This window comes from Arachis hypogaea, chromosome 12 (genome assembly GCF_003086295.3).
Source record: "Arachis hypogaea cultivar Tifrunner chromosome 12, arahy.Tifrunner.gnm2.J5K5, whole genome shotgun sequence".
Classification (NCBI taxonomy): Eukaryota; Viridiplantae; Streptophyta; class Magnoliopsida; order Fabales; family Fabaceae; genus Arachis; species Arachis hypogaea.
In genome coordinates this window covers 3828422-3840096 of record NC_092047.1, presented here as the reverse complement: position 1 = coordinate 3840096, position 11675 = coordinate 3828422, and the positions used below count along the sequence as shown (strand labels likewise).

General features: G+C 36.0%; 2 protein-coding genes across 4 annotated transcripts; both read left to right on the top strand.

Moving 5' to 3' along the window:
- Window positions 1-9719, top strand: LOC112726442 (pentatricopeptide repeat-containing protein At1g74900, mitochondrial). Of its 3 annotated transcripts, none has more exons than XM_025775827.3 (10): window positions 1-439; window positions 3225-3494; window positions 4009-4879; window positions 5337-6403; window positions 7210-7916; window positions 8279-8322; window positions 8426-8471; window positions 8854-8901; window positions 9005-9133; window positions 9301-9719. In XM_025775827.3, the coding sequence occupies exons 3-4, from the start codon at window positions 4367-4369 to the stop codon at window positions 6303-6305; spliced, it is 1482 nt and encodes a 493-aa protein (XP_025631612.1). In that variant the 5' UTR covers window positions 1-439; window positions 3225-3494; window positions 4009-4366; the 3' UTR covers window positions 6306-6403; window positions 7210-7916; window positions 8279-8322; window positions 8426-8471; window positions 8854-8901; window positions 9005-9133; window positions 9301-9719. The 3 variants fall into 3 exon arrangements, with proteins under 3 accessions (XP_025631612.1, XP_025631615.1, XP_025631613.1); XM_025775830.3 differs by having other exon boundaries at window positions 8986-9133; XM_025775828.3 differs by having other exon boundaries at window positions 2-439; window positions 3193-3494.
- On the top strand, window positions 7314-9382 carry LOC140176572 (protein CYCLOPS-like). Its single transcript, XM_072208097.1, has 6 exons — window positions 7314-7626; window positions 7745-7825; window positions 8279-8322; window positions 8426-8457; window positions 9005-9133; window positions 9301-9382. The coding sequence occupies exons 1-6, from the start codon at window positions 7314-7316 to the stop codon at window positions 9380-9382; spliced, it is 681 nt and encodes a 226-aa protein (XP_072064198.1).
- Window positions 9720-11675: the final 1956 nt, after the last annotated feature.

Genomic DNA, 11675 nt, shown 5'->3' with positions numbered 1-11675 from the left:
TCCCGTTCTCCCTTTCTTTCTTTCAGTCAGAGAAATCATACAAACCCAACCACAAGACCCTAGCACTGTAAGCCTACACCACCGCCACAAGGAGTGGCATACTGCCGCCCTCCGTCGCACTCAAAGTTCGCCATCCGTCATCTAGCTTCCCTCGTGCTCCAAGTCTTCAACCCCTGTTCGCTGTCACCGATCGCGGTTGCTTCTTCGAGCTCGGCGATCGTCGTCTTTGTCTGCTCAGCCGCGCTTCCGTCGCCGTTTGTTTGCCGTTCACGTTCGCGTTATTCGCCGTTCGCGTTCGCTCGGCGTTCACCGTTAGCGTTCACTCGCTGTTCGCCGTTCGAGTTCGCATTCGTCTGGAAGCCACTTTGCTCTGCTTCAAACTCTGCGACCAACCCGCGCGCTCCACTCATCCGTCGAACTGCTCTCTGTTGTCCCCGCCGTGAGTTCCCTAAACCCGCCACCAGACAATACACTCACACAACACCAATACTCTTCTTCAAACTCTGCAACTTCTGATTTCTATTACAATAAGTAATTATTTGATTTGGTAGCGGTTTGGATTTTTTTATAGACTAAATTAAAGCTACAATAGTTATGTTCTCTTCTCTATCACATTGAAATTAAGCATTGAATTCTCTTATTTCGTTTTAATTTTACCGCACTCAACATGTTTGATGAAATGCATTAACCATATTTCTGGTTGGTTTTATAATTTCTAACTTTTAGAAATTTAGTAAGTTGATTGCATTTGAAATTAGAATAATTGGATCATAGTAATCAGGAAATTTTAGCTGTACAAATAGCATTTTTGCAGAAAACATATTAGCATGATGATTCCACTTGCATTAGTGTTCTTCTGGTAAATTTTTTAACTGTTATTGTGAACCTGTTAATTTGCTAATTGATCTTGTGTTCTTCTGTTACTTTTAATTTTTTTTTGTTTTGTTGTGATTTTCTGTTCTTGAATTTGTTAAGTTGATAATTTGGTAAATTATTGGGCTGCTGTTGTTTTAATTTGTCAAATTGTTAGGTTGCTGCGACTTAATTTGTTGGATTTTCTATTTAGGTCTTGTTCTTGTTTATTTGCTAAATTGTTGTTGTGTATTTATTGTTTATTTGCTGGATATTGGTGATCATTGTCTTTGAGATTATTTACTATGCAGTTTTAGTGTCATCACTGTTTTGGAATGTTTTATAATGTACTCATGTTTGTTGTTGTTTTGGTATTGCTGGTTGCAGGTTTAGTGTGATTATTGGTTAATGTTTTGTAATGTTTGGTGTTGAATGCTGATTGTTGAGTTCAGATAGGGTTGTTTATTTTGACTTGGGTAAAGAGACTTATGGTCATTTTTTCCTGCCTTATACAATTCAGATGATTATTTTCAGAGGATGCGCACTTATTTATGTATTTTGAGAAACTGTCTTTCTGTGTGTTATGAGCATTTGGTGAAGCCTGTATTGTACCTATTCAAAGCCTAGTTTTACCAAATGGTCTTCAAAGCAACTCATCCAAAATGCTACTGCACAAATCCAAGTCTATTGTCTCTAAAAGCCTGTATGCACCTTCATTTGGTGAAGCCTTTCTAGCACTAGGCCACTACCAACTTTGTTATTAATAATGTTATCAAATTTATTTATCCGAGTACTATGTTTATTTTTTAGTTGGATTTATGATAATTCATTTGATATTCTTCCTATTTTTATCAGATATTTCTTTTAACATTTTGTGTACTGATGAGGAATTGTACTTGCATGTTATCATGCTTTCATCTGGCAATTTGCATTTAATATAAAAAGGAAAGTCCTAAGAGAGTAATTCACCACTCCATTAGAAAAACTTCATACTACCTTATACCCTCAACTTAATACTTGCATATTTATAATTTATTTATTATTCTATTCTAAAACGGTTTTTCCGGTTGAACCATCAGTTAGACCGGTTGGACCAGTAAACCAGTGAACTAGTAACTAAAACGGTTTGATGACCGGTTCGGTTCTCAGATCCTTGGTTATAATACATTTGGAATTGGATTTGGAGGAAAGTTTAATTTCATTTTAGAATGAAGCACTGCATTCAATTCTCTAGTTAACAAATATATATTTCTTTCATTTCAAGGGAGGAATCTTGTTTCCAAAGAAGTTATATGAATGGACAGATGTGTGGTAAACGTGTCAATGTGGTATTGGTACTGGACTTTACAATCCTTTTGTTATACTAAATTATTTTCGAAGGTCTGCATATGATTTAAAGTATGAATATATACATGTTTTATTATTTATTTTGAAGTTATATGGTTGGTTAAGTTATCAAGAATGTCTTTGTGGACATTTTGTTCTTAATTTGGAGTCCCTAACCTTAATAATAAGATCCCAAAAATGAAGTGAACTGATCCGCATGCATGAACCTCAATAAACTTCCATAAAATGGAATTTGATGAAACAAAACTCTTCATTATTTTTGGTTGAGTTGACGACTTTATTTGTTTTCTTTATTAGATGGTTGAAATCTTAAATTACAGTATCTGAATCTCATTACTATACATGTATGGCTAATTTGATGTGACATGGCTAAAGTCTCATTAAGAAAGCATTAATTGATTTATTCGGTGTAAAAATAATCGGTTTTTCTATGTAAAAAATTGATTTTGTGTAAAAACCAGTTTTTCAGTGTAAAAACTGGTTTTTATTCTAAAACTGTTTTTTTTTTATATAAAAACCGGTTATTTTTTAAAACCAGTTTTTATTTTTATAACCGGTTAAAAATTGGTTTTTAAATTTCCTAACCAGTTAATAACCGGTTTTGTTATGTAAAACTGGTTTAGTTAATTAACCTAAACTAAATATTTGGTAAACCAAAAACAGGTTTGGTTTTTGGTTTAACCATAACCATGTACAGCTCTAAATATATGGGGGTTTTGAAATGGAAAAATGGGATTTGCACCTGGTTTTCTTTTTCTCTGGTGTGGAACAACTAATTTGTCTATATGCACATTGATGATCATGCTAGGCGCTTCAATTGAATTTTTGGTTGGTGGAGTTAACTCAGATTAGATTATATGATATGTTATGGCACTGCAATGCAAGGCTTCTGGGAAGGATTACTAATCATGCTGTCCTTTTAGCTGTTCTAATTTTATTAGCTCCACACCACCTTTTTTTTTGTCACTTATGTGTCCTTTTTTCTTTGTGTAGCATTTTGATTTGGCAGTGTTATTACTTACTAGGTTGAAGAATTGACTGGACAATTAGTGTGATCAAGGGAATGGGAAGGAAGGAATAAAGAAAGAAACAAAACAAACATTTCTTTCCGGTAGCCCGCAGCCACAGCATCCCCCGCAGCCCTGCTCGTTGTCATCGCCACTCTTCTCCGCTGGGTATAGGCGTCGTGTGTGGAAGCTCTGTCATAGTCTCTTCTGTTCGAGCTCTCTCTCTCTGTTCGCCTGTGTCGCCGTCTCCTCTGTTGTTGCCGTCACTCCCCTTCCTCCTCACCGCGGGTAAGCACTGTGATAATATTGTGTAGTTTTGTTAATAATTTTTGCTGTGTCCCCTTTCTCCTCTGTGGCCCTCTCAATTTTGTAACTTCTACGGTATGCTTTGATTTCCCGTTCTCACATGCATTTCTGAATATTTTCATGATTTGGTTATAATAAATAAAAATAATTAAATTGGCAATTTCAGTACTTCTCTTTCCTGCCATCATTACTAGCACGATCCAAGCACCATTATTACACCTTTGCTTTTTGCATACAAGGTTCTACTACAGTCAACTTAATGATATGGTTTCTGCTGCATTTTATAATGATTTATTTCTCATATTGAAAGTTTAGTCCATATATTTTGTTTAAATTTGTGTTTTCTGCTAGAAGTTGTAAGATATCATTCTCAAGAGCTATTTGTACCTGCTTTAAAGAAATTTTCCTATAATTCTTAAAGGTTTATATGGGATATCTTTGTGGCATCAATGCATTTCCTTGCATCTGATATAAATTATTGTTTTGTTTGGAACAGGCATTGGGGTATCTTCAATTATTGTGTTTTAATTAAACCGGTTGAATCTCGGTTGAACTCTGGTCGAACCATTGAACCAGTGAACCAGTTACCTTACCGGTTCATTGACCGATTCGGTTCGGTTCTCGCAACCTTGACACTAACACACACTCACCTTCAACCTTCACACTCTCACAGAGCTTCACCCAGACATTCACTCTCACCTCTCTACCTCACTCACCGCACGGTAACCGCCGACCACGTCAGCCAACGACGGCAGAGGTCGTCAAACGTCACTCTCTTCGCCGACTCCTGTGCCTCGTCCCTGCACTGTCAAGTGTCTGCTCACTCGGTTCAGACCAAAACAGTAAAAAAAAAAATGCTCACTCGGGCACTGCCCAAACTCCCTAAACCAAAAACCTCATTCTCGGTCCCACCTCGAACATTTTCCTCCTGCACCCACTGTCCATCGCCACCCCAACCGGCAGCAGAAGAAGATGCTAATGCCGTAGCCAAACTCGTCCTCCAATCAGATCCCAAAACCCTCTCCGAAGCCCTAGCAAAGCCCACCTTCCAATGGTCCCCGCACCTTGTCGACAGGGTTTTGAAGCTTCTGTGGAACCACGGGCCCAAAGCCGTCCAATTCTTCAACGCCCTGTTCCGCCACCCGACCTACGTCCACTCTCCTTCTTCGTTCGACCACGCTGTTGACATCGCAGCACGCATGCGCGACTATCAGGCCGCGTGGGCCCTTGTGGTTCGCATGCGCTCCCTCCGCATTGGGCCCACTCCCAAGACCCTTGCCATCCTAGCCGAGCGCTATGCCTCCGCTGGAAAAGCCCATCGGGCTGTTAATGTGTTCCTGTCCATGCACCACCACGGCTGCCGCCAGGTATCACTATGACATTGTAGCATAAATACCAACTAGTTACTCACGTGATAGTTACTTACTGGTTGTAGTTAGTTATAAGTTAGTTATGAGTTAGCTGGTGGCAGTTAAAGTAAGCTATGAGGATACGAAAGAATACTCAGATTCACAAGCTAGAGAGTAGAGTAAAAAACTCAAGGACCTGGTTGGTTTGTGAAAACATTTTCTATTTTCAATATTTTGTGTTTAAAAAAAAAAGCGAGAACTGAGAAAACTTTTTATTTTGTTTTTTCTATTTTCGGTTTTCCTTTCACAAATCCCTGCAAATAGAAAAAAATAGAAATAATATATAACTTGGAAACGCAAGCCAAGCATGCCCCAAGTTTTGTCATTCTCTATTTCACACATACAATTCAAAGCTGTCTTGTTTCTATTAATTTTTGTTTGATCTCGGGAATTTAGTTTTTGATGATAAAACCAGGACCTTGCCTCTTTCAACACCATCCTTGACATTTTGTGCAAATCAAGGCGCGTGGAGATGGCTCATAACCTCTTCAAGACATTCAGGAGCAGGTTTAATTGTGACAGTGTCACCTATAACATAATCGCCAATGGTTGGTGCTTGATTAAGCGACCCCCTATGGCGTTGCAGGTGTTTAAGGAGATGGTTGAGAGAGGCATCATGCCAACGCTGGTGACATATAACATAATCTTGAAAGGGTATTTTATGACTCGTCAATTGAATGAAGCTTGGGAGTTTTTCTTGGAGATGAAGAGGAGGAAGTGCGAGATTGATGTTGTTACATACACTACTATGATTTATGGGTTCGGGGTTGCGGGAGAGGTTAAGAAATCAAAGAGGATTTTTGATGAAATGGTTGGAGAAGGGGTTGTTCCAAATGTTGCTACTTATAATGCTTTGGTGCATGTTCTGTGCAAGAAGGATAATGTGGAGAATGCTGTCTTGGTTTTTGAAGAGATGGTGGTGAAGGGGTTTGTGCCAAATTCAGTTTCTTACAATGCTGTGATAAGAGGGTTTTGTCATGCTGGTGAGATGGAGAGGGCATTGCGGTTTATGGCTAGAATGGAGAAAGAGGGGTGTCAGCCAAATGTTCAAACGTATAATGTGGTGATTCGGTATTTATGTGATGCTGGGGATATTGAGAAGGGTTTGGAGTTGTTTGAGAAGATGGCGGATGGGTCATGCTTGCCGAATCTAGACACGTACAATGTTTTGATTAGCGCAATGTTTATTAGAAAGAAATCTGAGGATTTGATGGTGGCTGGAAAATTATTGTTAGAGATGATCAATAGAGGGTTTTTACCCCGGAAGTTTACTTTTAATCGTGTGCTAAATGGGCTTGTCCTAACCGGCAATCAAGATTTTGCAAGGGAGATTTTAAGTATGCAGAGCAGATGTGGTCGTCTTCCTCGTCAGTTGAAATTGTGAGGCTCTTAATGTTAGACTTGAGTTTGGAGAAACATTGAACTCAAAATTTGGACAATGTATTTTATGATCATGCCATAGAGAGCCTTCATCCACACAAGGTTCGTTGATTTTGTTCTCTCTTCAGCTTCTGTTTATTGTATATAATTCAGGCTAAGGTGATATTGTCTATATTATGTTAAATCTATGTTAGTTCTACATACGCTGTTTTCTGTTTTTGGTTTTGGTATAGTGCCTGAATGGAAAAAGAAGGCATGATTAATGCTGTAGCAAAATTGGAATTAATAACTTTTTGAAATTGATTCCCAAAACTCCTCTTTTTTGTGACCCGGATTTGTCAATGTTTAACTCCTTAATTCTTGCTAGTGGTTTTGTGTGTCATTGTTTCGTGAACACAGATAATCCTTCATCCATAATTTTTTATTCTTTTTCCGTTGTATGTTGATTCAACTTATATGTAGATACTATGATTTAGGAATGTAACCAAAATTAAGAATGAAACTATTATAAACAAGAGGTAGTATTATTCCGCCAAATTCTTTCTCTTTTAGCTTATACTAATGTTGATACATGAAAACAGGTCATGGAACATTTTGCATAAGAGAATATTGTGTATTTAGAGTTGAGAAGTACTCCTATGGTGATTAAACTTACGCTGACAAAACTTACCATGAAAAATTGAGTAAACTTACTCTGACAAAACTGACCATGAAAAATTGATTAAACTCTACTCTCTAGCTTGTGAATATGAGTATTCTTTCGTATCCTCATAGCTTATTTTACCAAATTTAATTCACTTTTCTCCTATTCGATGCCTTGAGGTGTTTACACCACGCATCAAAATCTCGGCTGAAGCCATTATTCAATTAATATTCTTAGCCATTTGAAGTCTCATTGTTAAATGCAGGCATGGTTTCTTAGCGATCAAAGAATGACTAGAAGCCGATCGTCCGAATTGAGGAGGTATACTGAAATGCAAAATGCACAGGCAGCACAAGGTAATCTATGTGCATGGTGCCTCAACATGGTGATGGTACTGACACTATGAAACAAGAAGCAGCAAATTTAACTGGGCTTGATTATCACTCGATGTATGAGCTTCCAAACCAGCAGCGATCATTCATGACTTCATCCAACTCATCTTCATCTACCTTCAAGACACTTCAATTTGGTGATGCAGATAAAGTTTCATCTTCTGTGAGCATACTAAAAGACACACTGCAACGCAAGATAACCGAGAAGGAAGCCACAAATAAAAGCCTAAATGGAATCTTTTGTCCTCAAGAACCTGTTTTCCACAGAAAATTGGAGTCATCAGAAGCCAGTGAATGTTCAAGCTATGTCCAATGGCCAAGTTGATCACGGAGTCCTGCAAAGGCTCGAAGGATCGATGAACTTTGTTATGGATAGCTTTGCTAATCAGACAAACCAAATGTATTTAGGGACAGCTTCACAAGAACCTTCTCAAAGTGAATCCTCTGCTGCTGCACCTGTTGTCTCCTCTGGTTTAGATGCTTGTGAAGGTCCTAGCAATTAAAATCAAACTCGGCGAAAGCTCATGGAAACAAGTGGGAGCGAGTAAAAGTTCAAAGAATTCTCAAAATAAAGTCAAAGGTATAAGTTTTAACAATGATTATCCTAAATAACTTTTCATTTGACTTCCTTCATCATGTTCATTTTGTTTGATATTAAAAATAAACTAAATCAGTTCATTATGGAAGCTCTTTTATTTGAAAACTGATCCACCAAAAGAAGCGACTACATTGTACTAACTAGGAGTCCGCACAATTATTATGTCCAATTTATAACTTGCATTCAAATGCCATTTTATCTCAGAACTCAGAATAGAATATTTCTTGATTATTTGGTTTTCAATAGGTATAAAATATTTTTTATATTATTTGTTTTTTTTTTTTAAAAACAAATTTCTATCTTTTTCCCCATTAAACTACAATTGTGTTTTTGTGGACGTGCAGGTTTCAGAGAACAGATAATGGATAATCTCAAAGATGACCGAAAGGTATAGCCTACTCTCATTTCGTAACTTACTTTGATAGAATTATGGTTTCAACAATAGTTACTATTTATATCATTTTTCCTTTAAATCTTGTTAAATTGTGCAGAGGAGAAGTCTAGATAGATATGGATCTGTATCGTCAGCAGTCTCAGGTAGCCATTTATTTTTGGATTACCATGTTAATGACTACTTTTTTAGATTCTACTTTCTACAATATCATATGCATTTAGATAATTGTAAATCCATGGATCTTAATATAACAAAATATACTAGTTAGATGCTCGAGGTAATGTTAACGAATAAAGGTAGACGCATATTAAATATTGGAATTAAGATTTACCATGTGAAATTTTAACTTATGCTAAGACAGAGATTTTATGTCCAAATCACAACTAACAATTGCTTAATCATTTTGACATGATTATCTGGATCACATGATGGGAACTATAGGGAAAATGATGAAAAAATGATTGAGTTGAAATTATGGCTTTTTGTTTGACTCTCTCTTATCTCTCAAACTAAATGGTTGTGCAGAGGAAAAAGTAGACACTACAAAAAAGCGCAGGGTGAACATTCAAGGAAGTATGTAGATCAATCCTTATAAACACATATAATGGAGTTTCTTCCTATCTCGTATTGTATTCGATACCTGTTTCATTTGTAAAGCCATGTTCTTGTGATGCAGAATGGCTGAGGCAAAGGAAAGAAACTTAACACCATCAGTTCCCTCGGACATGCAAGCTGTCTTGAAGCGTTGCGAGACCCTTGAAAAGGAAGTCCGGTCGCTAAAATTTAATCTGTCCTTCATGAATAGGTAATCAAAGAAAAACAAAGTTTAGCACCTACTAAGATAGTAAGATGAAACATACATTATAGAATCACTTGAATTTTCATTCTTTATTTTCCTACTAACTGTTAAACTTAGTAAACAAATTGTATATACATGAATTGATATATTGATCATACCCTGCGAATTTTCAGGAAGGATTCTGAACAGACAAAACAGATAGAAGACCTTCAGAGGCAGAACAAGAGTTGGCAGATGAAAAAGAGCACCTCCTAGAAGAGATTGAAAGAATGTTATCAGAAAATGGAAAAATCTAATGCTTTTGTATCTCACCATAGTTAAGTTATGGGGGACAGTTTAGGCCAACACCTGATAAATAGTGAATCTCTGAAATCTATTTGCGAAATATTCCGTAAATCTCATATTGATTTTGTAACTTGTAAAATCTAACTGTTATTTGAGATTTGAGAAGTGCAGATTAGGATATCATATTGCTAATGAATTTGGTGAACTAGAAAATGGATCTAATGTACTTATAAAGCTTAGCATGATTTAGGATTGCAAGAAATGTGCAAATTGTAGGCTATATAACAAGTGTTTGTCCTTCGGATTCCATCTAGCATTGATTTTTGCTTCTTGAGTATTCTTTGCTTGAATCAATTTTAGAATAAAAAAAAAATACACGAATTCTTAATTGAATTGTGTTATGTTGTATTTGTATATATAAAATATTAAATATTTCATCAACTAACACCAAGCATAATTAAGAAAAACAAGGGAAATTGATCCTCAAAATTTAATTTTCACTTGAAGTTGTTAAATATATGATATTTAATTACACAATCACAAAGCATGTGATACAAAGAGATTCTTATGAGAAATCACACTTAATTTTGTCGCATAAATTAAATTGAGAAGATTCATTTCTTAAAATATCTAGCTCCATTCAGTTTTCATACAAAAATGATTCCTAACAACTTTTATCAATTCAAGTCATAAACTTGAGTGAACAAGAGTGTAATCCAATTCAACCATGAACTTAGATTTGTTATTTCCGATTACTATGGCGGAACAAGACCTTTCATCCAAATCAAACTATTACATCTTTAATTTTCACCTATATGCACGGACACTGATACGGGACACGCCGACACGCGAATTTTAAAATTTTACATGACACGGGGACACGCATACATATAAAATATAAAATATTTTTTAGATAAACCGTAATGATATTTTAATATTTTATTGAGATTAAAATATAAATTAATTTTTAAAATTATTTTTAATGTCTTATTTTAATTATATCAAGTATTTAAAATATTATTTTAATAAATAATAATATATACTATATCTAAATTTATTTTAAGAATATATATTAAGAATAAGACCGGACACGCTGACACGTGATGATATTTAAGTGTGTTCAAGTGTGTCCGGAGAAGAATTTTTTATTTTTTATTGAGACACGATTTGGACACAGCAGACACGCGTGTCGAACGAATGTCGGTGAGTGTCGTGTCCGAAATGTGTCCGACACGCAGACAGGGCAGTTCAGCAGTGTCCGTGCTTCATAGATTTTCACTCGTACTATACATAACTATATGAAGCAGCCCGTTACTTTTCATGGGACAAGAATGTCACCTTCTACCATTATAATGTTACAATTAAAGGGCATCGCACTTGTCAAAATTAAGTGCTATGATCTATCTCCACCAAAAAAAAAATGCTATTATCTATGGATGCTGAAAATATCCATTAGACCAAGCCTCTTCCCATATTCAACAGCTAACCAAGCTACAAAGGATAAGTATGCCAAAAGAAAACACAATATCCATGATCTAAAACACCGATATGTTTTAGATAGTAGTAGTTGTAGGAACCTAAAAAAGGTTATAGAGATCAAAGAAGTTGAGAACCCAGCCACGAGACTGGCTATGGTTTCCCATTTCCAATACTTGTTCCTTATCCTACCGGAAAACCACGAGCGCACCATCTCTGTGGCCCTGATAGAAGATTCATGCATAACACAAATGACAACATCATAAAAATATATTTATAAATTATAGTTTTCAGAAGTACAGGTGTATACGGCTTGCTAACTCAACCATATGGTGATGCAAAAATATCTCTATGAACAGTAACTTTATCTTCAGAATTATAGACTTTACCATGAGAACTGATTTTATATGTCAAAAATTCCTATCTAAGGCAATGCCACACCTATTTATGTGATCATAAAACCTTTTGGCACAAAAATGACAACTATAATGTTATACACTCTCTACAAACACATTTTAATTATGTCTAACAATTTAGATCATAGCAAATAAGCAATAAAATATTTGGTTTGGCATAGAAATAATGTAAAGTACTCACATATTAGAATATAGTTTAATCTTCTTAAGAGCAGACTGCCCATCTGCCTGGCAACTGAAAAGGTTATCTTGATCAAAACGCACTTTAGATACGTACCAACAATCATAAGTTTCGTTGACCTAAGAGGAGGAAGCAATTCCGCTACGTTACCAATAACATTTCTGATAACTTCTGCTAATTCTTATTTATA